Below are 20,699 nucleotides of genomic sequence, written 5' to 3'. Positions count from 1 at the left end.
GTTGAATGTGCCTCCCCATTAAGACTCTGATCCTTAGTAGTTTATTTGATTTAACCCATAAATTGTTTTGTTGAATTTCGCAGGTGCTGCAGCATAGTGTCCTAGCACACTGTACTTCAGTAACTCTTTGTAGCAATCTTGATACAGGGCCGGCGCTAGGCATGGGCAGCTGCCCAGGGCCTCGCACTCAGCCCACCAGCATGGGGCCTCGCACCGTAACAATGCGTGTTCTGTTGTTTCCCTGCCAAAACACTAAAAGAAAGGTGTCTCCTTACAATTAGGGTCTCAGGAATGGTGTCTGGAGGCCTAGGAGAGGGAGGCACTTCCTCGTGTCCCAAATGTAAGGAGGCCATTCAGAGACACTGCAGGAGGCCCGTCGTCCTGCATTTTATCGCCCTCACAGTTTTAACGTTTAGTCCACAAGCGATTCTCACATCTATCTGGCTGAAGGTGTGAGAATTGCTTGTGGGCTGAAAGTTAATACTGTGAGGGCGCTAAAATGCTGGACAATGGGCGTCCCACAGTGTCTCTGAATGGTCTCCTTGCAAGGGGTCACTTGTGTAAATTAGAGGTGCCTCGCACATTTCCTTTTGGCCCAGGGCCTCGCAAATCCTAGAACCAGCCCGGTCTTGATAATACAGCCCAGATCCCACTGCATAGTCATTGAGTACCTTTGGCCTTTACAATTCACTAAGTAAAAATTATACCTCTCTTGCATAGATTTACACAAGTTAGAAGTTTGGGAAATGACTGGACAGCTTGAAGGTCAAATACACAATTATACCAGTTATGATTTCTTGTTTGTGAGATCTCTTTCTCAAAGGAAACCTAATGAGGTTACACTCTGATCAATCCCAAAATATACTTGCATCCTCGAGCAAAAGCAGATCATGCAAACACATTCTTTTCTGGTTTATCGCTACAAACTGTCTGGAATCCATGGTCAACACTGAAGGCCATAATACAACTTATGATAGATCCAAAATCAAAAGGATATTCAAACACCATGTGATGGGCAACTTCTAGTGACTGCCAATATTCATCTGGAACAAAACTTGTTTGCACTAAAAAACAATTAATTATTCGGAAAGCTATGGCCAGCAAGACCAGATAAACGTTTTCACCAAAAAGACCTGTGGAAACAAAACATAAATTATTATTACTTTATGTTTCTAAATCTGCTTTAATGGCAGAAATGTGGGTATCCCACTGATGGAACATTTCTGACATTACAGCACTGTTAGATATGAGCATGCAAGTGCTGTGAAGGGGCAGTGATTATTCTATTACAATGGTATTGGAACTGAACTGGAATTTCTAGGACCTTAAAAGGAAATGCATTTTTAAACTACATCCACACAGTATATGGTCACGAAACTCCTTTAGCTACTTGCAAAATCATTACAATGTACAGTTAGTCACATATTTTACATGGTTGTCTATTATTATTTCACAGAAGGCAGTATTTTCATAGTCTATAATTCTCTGGGACAATGTCAGATCTGTGCATTATTTAACAACATATGAACAGTTGTGAGCGCATCACAAATTAGACTTACACGAAGCTAGGTTAAGTTTACAATGTAGTAGGAAAGTGCCCCCGTTAGTATGGCACCACCCACTTTTTGCTCCAAAAACTGAAGGTTATGGCTCTGAGAGTGCACTGGAATCTGCTGCACAAACCCCAGTGCCTGGGCTGTCTCCTAAAACTGTTATGTTCTTCTTGGTAATCACCAATTGGCAAAGACTTTACTCCCTTATAAGTCCCTAGTATATGGTACCAGGGGTAACCAAGGCATTGTTGGAAAGGTGGTCTCCAGGGGTGCAGCACGAGTTTGTGCCACCCTGACTGACCCAAGCAAACTACTGACAGCAGGCCTGCCACTGCAGGAGCAGTGAAAAACGCTTGAACTCTACTGTATCCTCACCATGTGTGGCACAGTCACCTACACAGCCTTTAATGTATGCAAGGCACCCCTAAGGTAGGCCTCTTCAGTCCAGGAGGCAGGGTGCAATTTTACTAAAGATGTGGACATATACGTGCAAGCCTATATGTCCCTATAATAGCATTCCCCACTGGAAATTACTATATGTATTAGTGGTCCATAGGATAACATTGGCTGCCAACTAGCAGCTCCACTATGATATCACTAAAATATGTCATGTTTGTTATCAAACAATGTGCCTTCTCACCCCTGACACTATTTTCATGACCAGGGTGACGTGGCATGCACCCAGGTGATACCTTAGAAGTTGTCCCCTGGTTGCCCCAGGTTTCACTGTGCCCTGGCTGACCAGCCACGCTTTCCTGAGTGTACTGTCACCAAGACAGGATTTTGACCTCCTGCCACGCAGTGTGATTACTCCCAGGAGTCAGAAACAAAAGGCTGGGTAGGTAGGATGGAGGTAACGCCTCCCTCCTCCTCAGCAGGCTAGTAAATTGGCACATCAGAGCAGTGAGTTTCAAAGACTGCACCATCTCTGATATGGATCAGGACCGTCCACCTGGCGAGGAAACAGCCCTACCCTTGCTCCAGGCACGCTAGCATCCAAGCAAGAAGGGAAATAAGCTATGCATGAGGTAGTCTCTACCTCCCCTCTGAAAGGCCGGCCACACCCAGGGTGGACAGCCTGGTCTGTACCCCTAAAATTGAATGTTGCCATCTTTAGGAAAATGCTGTCCACAAGCTGAGAGCCATGCACCCATGTAGAATGTATGAATGTCTTTGTCAGAAGTTCCATAAAAGGATGTGTAGATTTCTATGTAAATGAGACCCATTTCTCCACCTTTTGCAGGCAAATCTATGCCAGATTTCAATTGGAACTGTACTGAGGGCTCTGTACTTTTGATTTGTATGCTTTGCTGCTGAATTTGCTTATAGCGTGTTCGATGTAAACTGACTATTAATTCTTTATATAAAGCTTTGAAACGACAACCATTGTCTGTCATTCTTACAAGAATCTTTATCACCTGCTACTGACCATAACTGATTTACTGATAGTGACGGCTTCAGTCGGGGTGCACCAATGTTCGCATTGGGACTACTCCACTCCTGGTCCCAGTCGTTGGTGTGCCCTATGTTTTGGATTTTAGGACAGGTATGTGCGACGAAAGAACTGAAAGCGGAGGTGAAGGTATTGACTGGAGCGAACCCACAATTGACAAACTAATTGGTCACCAACAACAGGAAGCCCAGAAAGTACAGTATTATTATCAATAAACATGTCATATAAAACAAATCTCCTAACGGTTATGTGAATGTAGTCCAATAGTGGTATGGGCTCTGGCGAGTTCCACAAAGTAATCAGCCTTGGAACTTAGGTGTTAGTATCATGCCAATCAAAAAGCCCTCTACAGCATTAGAGAACCACAATATATTGTTATTTACTCTAATAATTGATTATTGATAAAATAGAGTTATTGAACCCTCTTCTATTTTCAGGATTTATTATGCTTGTCTCCATTTTAGCTACTGGTCACCCAGTTCTGATTAACAGTGTGCTCTCTGAATCCTTTTGTTAATTTATTCTGCATCACACACAGGTAACCATTTGTCCAAAACAATAATCAGCATTGGCCTCCAATGGCGGAGTCTTATACCAGTCATAAGCATCTATTTATTCATCAAGCTTTACTCTCTCATTAATGTTCAGCAAGAAGACTGTTTATACCGGCTATGGGAAAAGTATTGAGTGCATTTCAAATTCCAAAGGCAAGTGGGAGGGCATGGATAGTGAACAAGGAGGTCAATGTTTAAACTTTATTTTTGCTGTATATGTTTAGGTAATGATTTTTCAGAATGCACGCTATAAGAACTGCAAGACTTCATGTTGGACCTGGCCCTCTCTGCAGGGCCCTCCTCAAACTGTTTGTCTTCACCATCCTATTTCCTGAACCCGTTTTTGTTAGCTTTAGAACTCTGCACACATTACCACTACTAACCAGTACTGAAGTTCTTGTGTTCTCCCCTCTAAACATAGTAAACTTGGTTAACAACCAATTGGCACATTTAATTTACTTGTAGATCCCTAGTAAAGTGGTACTAAATCTAACCTGGGTCTGTAAGTTAAATACTACTAGTGGGCTTGCAGCACTTATTATGCTACACACTTAAGTAGCCTTTTAAGAATATCTTAGTCCTGCCATTGCAGCATGTGTGTGCAGTTTTTTCAAACTGCCATTTCAACCTGGGAAAATGTACCTTTAGCAAGGCCTAAATCCTTCCATTTTAATACATATATGTCATACCTAGGCTGTGCTCTAAACAGCCTGTAAGTCAGGGTGCATTGCATTTAAAAAGTTGGATATGTCCTTTTAAGTTTTACATGTCCTGGTAGTAAAAAAATTCCCAAATGTGTTTTTCACTATAGGAAGACCTATATCTCCTATAGGATACCATTGGGTTACCATATTACATTTAATAAGTGATAGCATTTGGCTAGGAATTTCATGTTTGGTATTTGAGGAATTGTAATGTAAAAACCTCTTTAATGGTAAGGTTGGATTTTAAGACAGAATTTTAACAAGCATTTACAATGCAATGGTCTCGGCAATATTATAGGTAGAGCTATTGGTATTGCTCATTATTTTTTTATCTTTTTTGTATCCCTAAATAAATGGCATTGTCATTTCTATCTGCATTAGCTTTTTATTGCATATGTGATACCTATTGCATTAGCAGAGAGAGAGTGAGGTAGTGAGATAGAGAGAGAGAGAGTGAGGTATTGAAATGGAGAGAGAGTGAGTTAGTGAGAGAGAGTGAGGTAGATAGAGAGTGAGGTAGTGAGATAGAGAGTGAGGTAGTGAAAGAGTGAGGTAGTGAGGGAGAGGGATGTTGTGAGGTAGTGAGATATAAGCATAGAGTGATGTTGTGATGTAGTGAGAGAGAGGTAGTGAAAGAGAGTGAAAGTGAGTTATGTTATTCTAAACTTTTTAAGCGCACGGACACCCAGGGGTTTAGAGATAGAGAGTGGTTGAGGTAGTGAGTTAGAGAGAGAGAGAGTGAAGTTGTGAGCTAGAGAGTGAGGTAGTGAGAGAGTGAGGTAGTGATGTTTTGAGAGAGAGAAGTTGTGAGATAGTGAGGTAGTGAGATAGATAGATAGAGTGGAGTAGTGAGGTAGAGAGAGTTATGTAGTGAGAGAGAGATAGAGAGTGAGGTAGTGAGAGACAGAGAGTGAGGTAGTGAAAGAGTGAGGTAGTGAGGGAGAGGGATGTTCTGAGGTAGTGCGATAGAAACAGTGAGTGCGTTTGTGAGGTAGTGAGATAGAGAGAGAGTGAGGTAGTGAAAGAGAGAGTGAAAGTGACTTAGTGAGATAGAAAGAGAGAGAGAGTGAGGTAGTGAGATAGAGAGAGAGTGAGGTAGTGAGTTAGAGAGAGAGTGAAGTTGTGAGGTAGTGAGATAGAGTGAGTTAGTGAGAGAGTGATGTAGTGAATTTTTGAGGGAGTCGTGATATAGTGAGGTAGTGAGAGTGAGATAGTGAGATTGAGATAGAAATAGATAGAGTGAGCTAGTGAGATAGAGAGAGAGTGAGATAGAGAGTAAAGTTGTGAGGTAGTGTGTTTGAGAGCGATGTGGAATGCATGCTAACAATAAGCAACAAACAAACATGCTACAAATACCTCCCACCCCAAGACCGGCACTTACCTCTCATGCCGCTGATCAGCACACATAAGCTGTCAGGAGAAACAAGAACAATCTATCCCAGGCTCATTAGCGCTCGTTCCACTGCCCATCATGGACCTGGCATAAAAGGCAACAGTTTTTGGGCAACAGGCATTGCTTGAAACCATGCTACATACATGTCCCTTTTCGGCTTTATGAGGGTGTCGTTAGTCAGTCCATCCACCTGGGCGTGTGTGTCGATGGGGGTAGGAGGGAGGGGGGGTGGAAGGTTCTAAAACATTTCAGGGACAAAATATTCTGGTGAAAGTTGAGAGATATACAGCATTATGATCAGCACGGGTTAACCTTACACTTCCATCTCTCACCTTCTTGATGGTGCGCGGGGCCTCGGAGATGCCCCCCTCGGCGCTCAGCCTCGCATCCTCGGATTGCCGGTGGTACCGGTGCGGCAGCTCGCTCTTCTTCAGGGCAGAGGCCGGGGGCTAGGCGCCCTTGCTCCCAAGGGGCAGCAGCATAGCAGGCGACGGCTCGGCGCGGGAGATCGGGGGTGCGGGTCTGGTGCGCGGTAGCGGCTTAGACAGCGTGAGGGTCACAGCCAAAGTCCAGTACCGGTTGAATGCGTGCAAACATGCGCAAGGAGGCACGCAATGTGATTTGGCATAGCAGTGACACAATTGGAACTTTTGTCAATGCTTTTATTGACCTCCTAAAGTGGTTGTCTATCTCGTTAGACATCGGAGAGTCGATGTATAATACCGGAACGTGAAACGCCTCGTCCTTGATTTGAATCTTTGAGGCATGCTACATACATGTCCCTTTTCGGCTTTATGAGGGTGTCGTCAGTCAGTCCATCCACCTGGGCGTGTGTTTGATGGGGGTAGGAGGGAGGGGGGGTGGAAGGTTCTAAAAAATTTCAGGGACGAAATATTCTGGTGAAAGTTGAGAGATATACAGCATTATGATCAGCACGGGTTATCCTTACACTTCCATCTCTCACCTTCTTGATGGTGCGCGGGGCCTCGGAGATGCCCCCTCGGCGCTCAGCCTCGCATCCTCGGACTGCCGGTGGTGCCGGTGCTCGCTCCTCTTCAGGACAGAGGCCGGGGGCTAGGCGCCCTTGCTCCCCAGGGGCAGCAGCAGCAGCAGCATAGCAGGCGACGGCTCGGCGGGGGAGATCGGGGGTGCGGGGCTGGTGCGCAGGAGCAGCTCAGACAGCGCGAGGGTCACAGCCAGGATCGGCTTGAGCGGTGGCTCAGCGGCGGCGGGAGAGGCTCCAGACACCGTCTCCAGTGGCAGTGGGGCGCCCGGAGCAGGCAGCGGGAAAAAGACACGGCACATTGGGATGGGGAGGACAAAAGGGGAGAGGTAAAATAAAAGAAAGACAGACCGTGTGTAACGCGGACGCACGGTCCTAGACGGGCTAGCTGACAACAACAACAAAATAAAATGGCGGCCGGCAACTATGAAATCTTTCGGATTGGGGGCGTGTTTTGCTGTTTTGAGTGACAGACAACGTCACTGTCTAAAGAACAGCAAAACGTACGCCCCCAAATCCGAAAAAGACGGAGCTTCTTTGGAGGGACGGCTCTCTCCTCCAATGGCTGGCCTCCGTTTAGGAAGCCAGCCAATGGAGGATAGACGGGCCAGGGAGGCGGGTTCTAAAGCCCTACTAAGAATCATTAAATCTCCTACCCAGACTGCGCAAGCGCAGCCTTTAGGTCCTCGACCTAAAAATGACACTTTAGAAAATGTATGATTACATCAAACAGGGGCAGCCCTATTCCCCATGACCTGGGGACAATAAACAATGTAACTGCTACAATGGTTCAGGGAAATTTATTTTTTTTACAAGAAAGGAAACACCAATTATACTGTAATCAAATCAGAAATGTATAGGTCAGTGCAGCAATGGAGAAAACAGAAAATAAGGTAGCCACAATAGGTTTTTACAGAAAACTTGTTTTGCTGTTGCGAATATTTTTGTAAAACATGATAGTACAAAATCTAATATAAACAAACAATTGGTGCTCATAAGGTTACACACAAACATAATACAAATCACAGTGTAAACAAAAACAGACCCAATGACAGAGGAAAAAATATACAAATGCTTGTCCGTATTATACCAAGATCAGAATGCAATATATGCTTCCTCTTGGTTTGCCAAAGGAGAAAGACAACGGTGTTTCGACCTTATTGATTTGTTAAGTCATCATCAGGACATAAAGCATTGTTTGAGAGCAACCATAAAATTCAATTTGTAGCACATAATATTCTGAAATGTCAGTTCAAGAGAATTTGCACCAACATATCTGTATTGTCTCAAGGAAGCATAGTTCCGCTATCATGTGTGTATAAATTACACTGGGATTGAATTCTCGAACACAAGTATTGGATTCCATACAACACATTCAAAGCGCTGTCGAGTTCACAAATTAAAGCCCCAGGGAATTAAATTCACTTCAGGTTGCCAACCACTCTCCGACCGTGAGGAAGAAATAATCTATCTATTGTAGGTACCTTATTTTCTGTTTTCTCTGTTGCTGCACTGAGCCATATATTTTTATTTTCATTACAGTATAATTAGAGTTTCATTTCCTATATATACACATTATTTTCCCTCAACTATTGTAGCCGTTACACAACTTTTAGAAAATTGGCATTTTCTTGCCCATTTGAAGCCTGAAACCTGTTCCTGGGTCACATGACTAGGTGTAGCTGGCAGTTGGTCTTTGTGTATTCCTCCCAGATAGCCACACAAAGGAGGGTCTGGGTGTTGGCAGGATGGCCATCATGATTTGACGAGGGGGCTGTCACCTACCACACTGCCCCAGCACATACACAAAACTCTTCACACTAAGCAATCATGATTCCAGACAGACTGGGACCAGGGGAGGGAGGAAGGAAATTCCCAATACCTCTGTGGGGAGAAAACTCCAGAAGCTTCTCCCATTTCAAAATTACCACTAGGTATAACAAGCATTGAAAATGCAATAGGTCTCGCCTTTGATTAAGTTAAAGCCATTTGTATAGCAAGCAAATGGCTTTAACTTAATTAAAGGCGGGACGTATTGCATTTTTAATGCTGGTTATTTATGTAGTGTGAGAGTTACTCTAAAAGTTACGTCTCCTGTGATCATACCGTGGAATGGTTATTAGCATATTGTGTTTAGCTGTAAGAGTTAACAAGAAGGTTCCCTTTGGGTAGAAAATAAATGTTCAGCAATCACACTCCTTACACAACTCAACCACACCCCTTCATATGGGTCCCAAATGAAGCACTTATAAATCAAACAACTAGGTTCTTATATCTAAGAAATATATTCATCAATTTATTTTTATCAAAAACAATTTCACAAAATACAATTTATACATCAAACAATTTCGAATTAAAATACAGTTAAAAACCAGAATGTATGTTGAAAGGAAAAACCTAAAAAGACAATGGCCTCTGTCTTTGCTTGTGGTAATTGTCTTAATCAATAACCAGCATTAGAGCACCCTTCTATTTCTCTTGTCTCTAGTATGATGCTGACTTGGGCCCAATTTAACATCCCTTAATCATCAGGCGTCGACGCGTTTCGATGGCATATATATTATTGATATCATCTTCTTCAGGACATACACTTTGTTCTCCTTATGTAATACAATTAAAATTCAGATTCAAGGATCTGTACGAAGTCAAACCGGTGCCTCACTGCACTCTGGGATTATTATTCCTTGCTCATGTTCTCATATGCGGGAACGGTTAGGAGAGGTTCCTCACGGATACTTTACTCTTTTTGTTCTGGGAGTAATCGAGATAGATGACAAGCCGGTATTCCAGGTTTCCTGATGACCACTCTATCATGGATTGGTTCAGTGGTCTATAAATCTTTCTGCACCGTCCGTGTGTTATATCTTTGAACATCTTGCCTTTGTGTTTATCATTCACTCTTGTGTTTAGCTCGTTGGTCTTTATTCCGACGAGCGCAGCGTTTAACCGGGTTTCTTTTTCAGCAATGGTTAGCTGTAAGAGGCATGGGGTAGGTACAGATGTTTAATGCAAATATAAGTCCAACACAGGGAAAACCACTCAGGACGGCTCCTCGAAACCATGGGTCCCTTACCTGCTCTGGACGCGGCGCTTTGGGTGACTGCTCTGCTCATCGATGGCAGTGGCTACAGAGAACAGATCCGTCCAAGCCCTCGGCTTCTGTTTTTGCTTTTGGGTGGCTGCTGTGCCCTTTGATGGCGAGGGCTGAGGAGAGCAGCTCCGCCCGAGCCGCCTGCTTTTATTGCTGCTTTTAGGGCCAAAGCATCACCGAAAGGAGCACATTAACAGCATCTTGTGATTCTGGGCAAATCACTTAATCTCCCCGTGTCTCCAAGAACAAATGAATGTGTTCTTGTGTAACGTAACTGGTGCTCGTGTAAAGCGCTCCTATACCTTCGTGGCGAGTTTGCGCTATATAAATCTGCAATATAACAGGCACTTCTTTCTTTGCCTAGACATTGACAGTTTAAACCTGCCATACTGTATGAGTTGAAGGGTTAGGGTTGCTTTTTGTGTTTTTTCCAGCGAAGTTGCCTCAAATGCAAAGCAATCCAGTTGACCTAACAGCCACTGTAGAAATGTGTGCATAGCAATCTCCAGTTTTCACTCAGCCTTTCATCTATCCGAGATCGCTAAAATAGGTACCAGTACTGCAGAATCGGGCGATTTTATGGCGCTTGGAAGGGTAAGACCGGAAGCAAGCGCTATTATTGTAGAGAGCAGATTCTCTCGGCAGTTCTCGGGATCTGGAAACTTCCAGTATCCTGCTCCTCGAAAGAGGCCAACCGCAGTGGAAAAATTTGCAGAAAAACTAGCTCAGATCACGCAAAAACAAGCAACGAAGAAAGGCTGTTGAGAAAGGCATGCATACAATCAGGGCAGCAGATGCAGCCACAGAGACTGTTCCCAGCAACATATGCTAATAATGCTCCTGCGAATTACCTATGTAAGGCCAACATGACACCTATCGGCGACTTCAAGGGATTAGGGACCAGAGCAAACAAGCGGACGAGATTGTCACAGCACCTCTAAAAGTGAAAGTGCGCAGAATGTAAATAAAGTGGTCCATTAGCTGCCTGCTTCCACGTCGCGGGAACAAAGATGGCGTCGGGCTGTCCACATGGGCCGTCCTAAAAGTGGACAAGGCGTGAACACAAAACCCCGATTGCCAATCACGCGCCAGCGTTTAACATAAACGCTGATGCAAACCAATGGAAAAGAAGGGCGTGGCTTAAGCCCCCTTCTGAAATTGAATCGATTGCAAAAGGCACTTGCGTGTTGAGAGAGGCGCATGCGCTCTGCTAACGCCAGGCGAGACCTAAAAATGGACCCTCAGACCCACTCTTCAGTACACTCCTGGACCCATGGATGCTCCAGAAGAAGGACTGACCTGCTTACAGAGGTCTACCCTACTTGAGGCTTGAAAAGGGAGATTTCACCAGCACCCTTCATCCCAGGGTGAAGTGACTCCAAGGTTCAGCTGACTGAACTACTGTTCTGAGCTACAGAGACACAACGAGCTCCAGAGATCTCCCTGCAATTACCCAGTTGACCTGCTGCCCTGGACATGCAACTGGGCCTGCCCGAGTTCTGCTGGCCTCTGTGCTGGAGTGAGTTCCTGATCTCAAAGGGGTGTCTCCCAGGTCCTGGACCCCTGGTGTAGCATCAGTTGAGCTCCTCTTAAACATAAAAGAGAAATCCTGATATTTTGGGTTATTCACGCCCCACTAACGGGTCTGTTTCATCCAAGATCTTGCTGCAACGCCGACGTCCAACGCAAAACTCTGCTGATGTGACTCTTCATGCTACAGCGACAACCGCCAATGTGAGATCTGCACTTTGCGCTATATCATCGACAGCCTGTGGTGACAGCCAACACGAAGCTCCATCAATGACCGTTTGCGACGCCCAACAGTACTATCTCGCTACAGTGAAACTGTCCCCGATGCTCAGCCTCCTTCTCGTGCTACAGCGACAACCACTCATGACTCTCTCCCTTCTCCTTGTAGCCTCCTCCACTGCGAACAGAACACTTTGGGTTGGCCTTAAAAAGGTGAGTTTTCTGCTGGACTAACCTGGTCCCTGTATCCGACACCCACTCTAATGCGGTTGGACTGAACTTGTGACTTTCACCCAGTCTCACACAACCAGATAACCACGGGTGGCGTTTCGTGCTTTGAAGAGCTGTACTTATCTTAAATCTTTGAAATTGCATATCTTTGGTTCTACTGATTGGATTTCTGTCATTTTGGTATCAAAAAATGTATACCAGTTTACCCTATTTTGCTAAATTGGTGTGGGATTCTTCTTATGTTGTGTTTTCACTTTATTACAATTTTGTGCTGCATAAATAATTTACTCATTGCCTCTAAGTTAAGCCTGACTGCTTTCGTGCTTAGCTATCAGAGGGTTAAGCATAAGTTAATTGAGTGACTTTTGTGGTTCATCCGGACAAGAATTGCGGTTGCTGCTTGAGAAGGACTCACAACTTCCTCAACTAACAACCAATTTCTCAGTTAGGAATGAAGGTAGGCTTTTCATTCAACCTTTATGTTGTCGCCATATTTATGATCGCTCACCACTGATGTTACTGATTGATTGATCGATTCATTGGTCGGCCACAGAACTCCTGCCAACTTAATTTCATGTTTTGTGCACCCTTCGTGCTTCACTCAACACAGGGATTAAATAAGGAAGAACTTATTGGAAAATTTTAAAAAATAAATGGGACCCCCAATAATCTCTAAATTGAGAGTGCAACTTTGGTGAATATATGTCAAAATGGTTAACTGTAATAGAAATAATCATTGGTCAATAGATCTCGCCATTAAAAGGCAGATTCTCGTCCAGCAGAAAAAAGAAAATTGATATAAAAATAGTATGATTTTGGGGAGGGCAACGTAGGAGCAACTCAATGTCATGAATCAGCGGTGAAAGGAAAGCAACAAGGAGTTGGGCAGGTTGCCCCAAAAAAAAACAGTTAGAGCAACAGGTGGGTAGTAGAGCAACAAGGAGAACTTGGAAGGGGGTGGAGGGTGTCAGGGATTTGAGAGCAGAAGAGTGAAGGAGGCAAGAGGAAAAAACTGCACTCCCATAGGTGTGAAACATATTTCCTGTAAGACTTTCCCCGTTGACAACATCTCGGGTTGTGAGGCCTTGGGCTTCACTCTTCGTTTTTCCCCGTCACAAGCTTGTGCAGGGCTTCTTCTTTACAGAACACCTGGACCTCTTGGGTCTTTTTTCGATGAGCTTCAAGTGGCGCTTTCTGTGCCGTGCCTTAGATCAGAACAATGCATTCTATTAGGTGACCTTAATTTGCACATGGACAATAACTCGGACTCTGATGTTATGAAACTTCTTGACATTACGGCTCCGTTAGGGTTGGCCCCTTTTATCACTTGGCCTACCCATAACAAAGGTCACACTCTGGATCAGGTATTTTCTACGAGGCAGATTAGTGTGTCTCCGCCACAGCCAGTCTTGTGGTCCGATCATTTCTTAATCAACTTTGCGGTGCTTTCTACCACAAAAACATGGTTGAGAACATTAAGAGACACCAAGAGGGCCACGCGGCCTTTTCATCAGATTTCGGCCGAAATGCTGTCTGATGCCCTGCATAGCTTCCCCTGTCAATTATCGGGCAATCTGGAGGAGAATCTTAACCTCTTCCAGAAGTGGCTTACGGCCAGACTGGAGGAGTTAGCTCCCGAGAAAAAAGTTAAATCCACTGGGAGGCGTGCGTCTGCCCCGTGGTTTACTTCCCATCTCGGGGTTTTACGTCAGGAATGCAAGAAGGCCGAAAGGGCCTGGCGGCGCTCATATGACCCTATTGAGAAAATGAAATATAGAGTCGCGATCAGATCTTACCATAGGCATATCTGGGACGGAAAAAAAGCCTATTTGGAGCATAGAATAGATGAAGCTGAAAATGCTAGCAAAGAGATCTTTAGGATAGTAAAAGATTTCACCTCTCCTTCCCTGAGCATTCCCGCTCATTCGCACTCCGAGTCCTGGATTAACCAATTAGCAGAGTTCTTTGTAAACAAAATTAAGTCCATTCAAGAATCTTTTCCTCTCATCTGCCCCTAGTCGGTAGACGGTCGTGTGCCTTTTTTGTCCCCCTCCTTGGAGGGGGTAGGCCCCTTTCTCTCCGAATTTCCCCCCATGTCTCTCGCCATTTCTCTGGATCTCCTTTCCCGGTTAAAGTCTGGCTCACCGCTGGATCCTTGTCCGGCGAAATGTCTGGGAAGAGTGGCGTCGGCTCTTAACATCTTGCTGAACCCACTTCTTAACTCCTCCCTTTCTACCGGTGTGGTTCCTCAGGCATGGAAACGTGCCTTGATTTTGCCTTTGATTAAAAAGCCCACCCTGGATCCCCTTATTCATGCCAACTATAGGCCGATCTCTCTCCTCCCTGCGCTGGCAAAAGTGACGGAGAAGCATGTGCATCTGTCGATCTCCAATTTCATCGAGGAAAACAACCTTTTGCACATGTCTCAATCAGGCTTACGTGCTAATTTTAGCACTGAGACAGCCCTTCTCGAGGTCACCAATGCTATCAGGGACGTTTTAGACTCTGGAGGTAAGGCCATGTTGGTTATGTTGGATTTGTCGGCGGCTTTCGACACCGTCCCCCATGAGGGTCTCCTTTTAAGACTCTGGGAGATCGGCTTTCGTGGGACGGTGTTGAACTGGTTTAAATCTTTTCTTACCGGCCGCCGGCAAATGATCTGGGCACCTCCACATTCCGCCGAAATGTTGCCGCTAGAGGTTGGGGTTCCTAAGGGTTCTATCCTCAGCCCCACCCTTTTTAACATCTATATGGCCCCTCTGGCGGCGGTGGCGGAATCTTTTGTTGCCCAGATCATATCCTATGCTGACGATACCCAGCTTCTGTTCACTTGTGGCAGAGGTGGGGCGTTCGACGGCATGCGGATCAGGGATTGCTTGGGTGCAGTCTTCGAATGGTTTCAGCGGCACGGTCTAAAATGCAACTCCGATAAATCGGAGTTGCTTTTTTTTGGATGTATGCCAGATCCCAGCTGGAAGGCTTGGTGGCCGCAGGATATGTTTCCCCCAGATGACGTCTCTCTCAAGGCGAAAAACCTTGGAGTTTTGATTGATTGTGATCTATCATTCAGACCCCAGATTATAGGGTTATCAGGGAAATGTTTCAGCATCCTGAGGATGCTTAGGAAGTTTCTTCCTCTGCTGTCACTTCATCACAAAAAAACTATCATGCAGGCCCTGATAGGTTCGCGTTTGAATTACGCGAACGCCCTCTATCTGGGTTTGCCCAAATATCTTATGGCCCGTCTGCAAATTGTGCATAATTCTGCGGCTAGAGCTTTTTTTGGGCTTCCGAGAAGGCCTAAAGCCACTGAGTTGCTCAAAATGCTGCATTGGCTGCCCATCTCCAATAGGATTTTATTTAAAATCCTGACCCTAGCTTTTAAAGCCCTTCATCGCGTGGGTCCAAAGTACATTGGGAAACGTCTGTCTTTCTATCTACCCAGCAGGACTCTTCGGTCAGCTTCTTTGGCCAAAGCTGTTGTCCCCTCTATCAAGCGTACTAGAACAGGAGGCCGTTCGTTTCGATACCTGGCTTCTCGGGGTTGGAACGAGCTGCCTCTCTCCTTAAGAAAAGCCAATAGTCTGCTTGTCTTCAGGAAAGAGCTGAAAACCTGGCTCTTTACTCAATAGAGTTCTTCTGGTTCTTCTTGTTTTTAGCTGTTGTGTTTTCACTCTGCCTTTAGCACTCTTCGCTAAAGCGCAGGGATGCTCTTTGGAGTAGCCGTGCGCTATAGAAGAGATTAAATAACATAACATAACATAACATAACAAACTGGAACTTAAGTCTGGCAGGACTGTACAAAATAAGCTAAATTATCTAATAATGTAAAACACTGAGGTGAGAGTCGTATCTACTGCCAACTCCTTAAAGTTGCTAAAATAGGTATTTTAGCTAATTGACTGCATCTTATATTGCCCACTTTAATAACCAATCTGCCTTTTTTCTCAATTAGTTGAACTTCTAAATTTGCATAGGGGAGACTAAGCCCCAGCCAACAGCTATTGCCATCTTAGAAGCTCAAAGTTTGACTTGAGTCCTGTATACTGTCTGTAAGGGTATTTTGGCCCAAATACAATTTTAAAATTACCCTGCTTGACAGTGAATGTGTTAGGTAATTACTTACACATTTCACAAGCTGACACCATTTTTTATATTGAGATTTACCATATACGAGTGAACGTAGTCTTTTATGACTTTGTCAAAGATCTTTTAATAATGGCATGTGGCTGGGCGAAGAATATTAACGGTGGTATCCAGGACATACCAAAACTCTGGGAGCTTCAATTCCACAAGCGCTGTTGACCATAAACAGGGCTGCTGAAATTAAGCATCTCCGCAGTTTCTGCGTTTTCCACATAATTATGGATTAGTCACATAATCCATCTTCTGCAGATTTTTTCTAACTCCAACAGATTAAAAGTTATTAAAAGCGTGGAGACAAGTGTTCTTGCACAGTGAAAGGCCCTTTGCAAAGATTGACTAGTTATCTTTCCGTTGCTTACTGCTGTATTTGGTTGTTAAATAGACACTAATGAGGTGACATTTATGCCAGTGTTACCAAGTGGACAAAATAATTAAGTAATACTAAAGTCTGCTGTGCTGCATTATTCACCTTTTTTACAACATAATTTAGTCAACCCTGCTGCCTAATTCGGACTTTCAACTGCCACCTAATGCCAGTGGCCCAGACTATAAATGATCAAGGCAAGTGAGCCTCCAAATGAACTGATCTAAGTCTGACTGTTCGAGTCGTTTTGCTCCCAACTCATTCTTTTATTTGGGTAAGGTTAATTAAAGAAGCAAAATAGAGTTCATTAATGATAACTCCTATTAACATGGCCCCTAAAATGCAAGCATGTTGTAATTTAAAAAAGGAGAACAGCATATCTGAAAACTCACATGGTGCCACCGTGTGACAAACAATATCCGCTCCAATCACCTGGTCATCCGGTGAGGAGTTGATATCAAACGATGGCAGGGAACACAAGCTGAAAACCTCTGTACAGAGAGCACAGATGCCAACATTTCAGAAGAGGAAAGTGGGAGATTTACAAAAAATAACTGAGAGACTGTATTTCTCCCATTGATTTCTGTTGAGTCCAGAATCGAGTCTATTGTCATGTATGGGACTTGCAACTGTGCTGCTGCAGGATCGGATTATAGAAATGTAAATACACATTTTTTCCCTGCATGTCAGGCGCATGGATAAAGTGCTATAGCAGACAGAGTGTGTGACAAAGGAGCAGGTGACTTGCAGAGCACACTCCAAGTCACACAAGACCTGTCCCTGTCGCCATAAGTCTGCCGAGGAATCGGAAGACAAGCCTTGAAATCGATAGTCTCCCACCTGAATTGGGAAGGTTGGTATGTACGATAGAGGTTTTTCAGCTCGTTTCCCTAGGTTTTGAACTGCCAACGTACATTAAGGGGTGTGAAATCATCCCAAGACAGTGCACCAGCAAGGGAGGTGGGGGGGGCGGGGTGCACAAATGCCTCTTCGATACTTCCTCACACGAGGCCCCACCCCCTCTTCACACAGATTTTTGATTCAAGTGGTAGATATGAAATAGTAACCAGAGCTATGTAGGAAAAAATTTCTAAATAATGTGTGGGTCTATATGTATTCACCACACCTGCGGCTAATGGAACAGGGGAGAGACAAACATTTTCTGTGTACCCTTTGTAAAGTCAGTCTCTCATAACTATAATAATGCTAATAGTGTGAAGCATGTAAATTAACCAACCGAGGGCACTTGAATTCTACACAACACGCGGGAAACTAATTGCTGTTCGGCAGAAATTAATTTACTAATAAAACAATGAGTCACACTAATATAGAGCTGTGATATCGTAGATATAACTGAATAAACGTGTATATTGTGTGCTTATGTTAGGAGTTTTGTGGCAAAAAGAACGCAGATGGTGAGTAAATGACGAATATTGGTGTGCTTTTGCTAGGTAATTACTAATAAGGAATTTTAGTATGGTGGGAGGTAAACAGAAGGGCTAAAATTCTATATCTATCTTCTGTTGTGTTTGTTTTTGTATTCGTTTTCATTGAGGCTTGTGCGGCCTAGTCTGAAAATGGCTGTTTAAACGAAACAATGAAAGTTAACTCCAGAAAGATGGCCCGCACACATGTGCTGTGTAAATGAGAGAAGAGTGAATGGCCTATAATTGGAGCAAAAGATGTCAAGGCCAGTTGGGCCTATGAACGGGAGATGTGCCAAAGGATGCCTGCATTTAAAAGCCTGGGAAAGGAAGGAGCTGAAACGTTCTTATGTATAAAAGATACAAGGAGTGGACGGCAAGTACAAATGTGAACATTAAGTCATGAGAAAAACCTTGGGAATGACAGGGCAAATTCGTGGACTGGTTTGAACAAGGAGGACATGAGGTGATCATCACCACCCCTCTAATGGACCAATAAGAAATGAGTGCGGACCCTAAAAGTTTCAATTTTGAGTTAGATAGTTAGTGAAAAGGGTATAAAAGAGCTTGCGCGAATGAGCGAAAATGTTGGTTCCGTGGATTTTATTTCGCACCATGACATGCTGACGGTTTGAACAATTTTATGGCGCAAAAGACTTTGAAATATTTTTGGACTTTAACTTTTGATGAGGCAAAGGATCGATTGCGGAGATTTATTTCGGGAGGGCGACATCGAGGAGGTTAGAAAGACAGTCAGCTAGGGAACCTGTTCTATGCAGTTCTGTCATCTTCCTATGGCAGATTGGTAATATACTTTCTAAGTTTTCATTTCTTGAATGTATTTAATAAATGCTTAAATTGTGCTTATCTAAAGAAAATGTTATTTTTTTCTTTCCTAATGAATCTAGATAAATTTCCTGTAAAATATAAACTAGAGTCTGTTTTTATTCAGAATAAAAAGTCATGACAAATTAGATACTTGAAAGTTATGGGAATATATTGTGATTGAGCTGGACTTAGTCGCCATCAACTGACTTCTACTAGTTGGTCCATCGACCAAAATAGCGGAGTATCTTGATTTTTTACTCCTTATGACTGTTGAGTAACTTTGAAATGTATATAATGTATAATGTATCTGGAATTTAGGTTAATGAGGTACCCCGCTTATCCAGCAGCTCGCCTTCTTTTTCACTGACTCGGGGACAGTGAGTATTGATGTGTGAATGTGTGACTCGCGTTGTTACGGGCCCCACCCATGAGTAAAAAGATAAGTAATTCCTGGGTTAGTGGGATTGAGTTTGAGGGTTGTTGGGAAGCTGCGCTGCGTCACTGCAAAAGGGTTATAATTTATAGTGAGTGGAGGTTAACTCTGGATTTTGTTTTAGAAAAGATGACAACCTTATCCTAACGCCAATCCTCTTGTCCATTATCCTCTTGTCTCAAAGAATATCGTATTCACCCTCTGGCTCCTCGTCTACTACTCTCCTTCAGCTGTCTCTCCACAATCTGTCTCTGTACTTACACTTACACCTCTCTTTTTTTACTTACACGTATCTCGCCATGATCTGTGAATACAGGCTCTGGTAGCTAGTCCCACCATTACTCTTTGGAGGCGAGCCACGGAGGACGTTTTCCGCTACTCTCACAATCGTTGACTCTTGACACATATCCGTGTCTTCTTTTTGCTTTCCCGCTATCACGTGGATTTGACGTGAAGCCAGGGGACACAGCTCACCAATCTTACTCAAATTTATCACATTTGAACACACACCTGTGTGCACTTCTGTGGCTCTTTTTAAGTCCTGAAACCGTGTTTTCAGATCACCTTACCGATTGGGCACGTTCCCATACACCCAGGGGTACAGACCTGCCGGGTTGAAATTATCACCGGCATCTCGATTACACCACCTTGTTTCCATCAACACAGCCCTGAATAAGCTATTGGAGTATCCTCCTAGACGAAACATGTGTTGGCTGGTTGTTCTATGCTGATTGATTTACAATGCAAAGGAAATTAAAGGAAACAAGAAACAACTCCTCTGCAAACTTTATTTAATTGATCTTTCTCATGGAGTTACGTTTTAGGGAATTTTTCGAATTACTCCCGTATATGAGTGCCCAGGACTTGGCAGTACGATATTGTTGTGGGATTTCCCCACAAACACATAGGGGTCACAGGGGTCTTGCCTACCTGGCTAGCACCATATCTGCTTGTAACGTTCTTGACACATACGCAAATTTAGCTGTGCGCCACAACTTCCTACTTACTGAAAACCCCCTCTTTTAACTATAGCTCATCTAGCCTATGTTTTCGACTTGCAGGCTTGTTTATCCTATTGTAAAATCCGGAATACGTGTCCCAGAATGCAAAGCAAACAAGCATTTGCAATGCAATAGGTCTCGCATTTAAGCATGTTTAAGCTATTGGCATTGTAAATGTCATTGCCTTTTATTTACATAGATAAAAGGCATTGTCATTTACAATGCTAATAGCTTAAACTCTTGCAAATGAGACGCATATTGCATTGCAAATACTTGTTATTTATTTGCGATGGAGCCTCTTGGTTTTTGTCGGCATTTTCAGATGGATTCACACTGCGCAATTAAAATCCTAGGAAATTTAGTTGTTTCATATCTGTAACCACCTCTTTGTGCACGCACTTTGGCAATCGTTAACACATAGTTGAGAAGACCACCATTACGACACACTCATTGTTTGCTGGCTAAGCCTTCTCTGCTCATCAAACTCTTCACAAAAAAATAATTACGATTGTCTGGCACTGAGGGTCAGGGAGCCACGGAGGCAGGTGGTACCAGTGTATTTAACACTTTTGTGAACGTAGCCGAAATCTTTCCCATTGAAGTGGAAAACTGCGCACACGACTTTTTAAACGAGCTGCTCCGTTACAAGCACTATTTTGGTTATACTTGAACAAAAAGCAAAGGCTTTTTCCCTATTGGGACCCACTAACGGCAAAGTGTTTTTTAAAGCGGGTGAGGGACGCACACAGAGGGTTGATTGTTGGGGCGGAAG

The 20,699-nt window shown here is 43.8% G+C and overlaps 1 protein-coding gene across 4 annotated transcripts in view; it reads right to left on the bottom strand.

The window, feature by feature from the left end:
• Positions 1 to 20,699, bottom strand: part of PIGB (phosphatidylinositol glycan anchor biosynthesis class B) — a 166,197-nt gene that overhangs the window by 144,072 nt on the left and 1,426 nt on the right. For all 4 annotated transcript variants that reach the window (XR_013609834.1, XM_078684865.1, XM_078684866.1 and 1 more), the window contains exon 2: positions 999 to 1,133. Coding sequence is in view for 3 of the 4 variants with exons in the window: in XM_078684865.1 (XP_078540991.1) it covers positions 999 to 1,133 (135 nt within the window). In the remaining variant the exon portion in view is untranslated. The remainder of the gene's footprint in view (positions 1 to 998; positions 1,134 to 20,699) is intronic.

This window comes from Lissotriton helveticus, chromosome 3_2 (assembly GCF_964261635.1).
Source record: "Lissotriton helveticus chromosome 3_2, aLisHel1.1, whole genome shotgun sequence".
NCBI lineage: Eukaryota > Metazoa > Chordata > Amphibia > Caudata > Salamandridae > Lissotriton > Lissotriton helveticus.
This window is presented reverse-complemented; position numbering and strand designations above follow the sequence as displayed.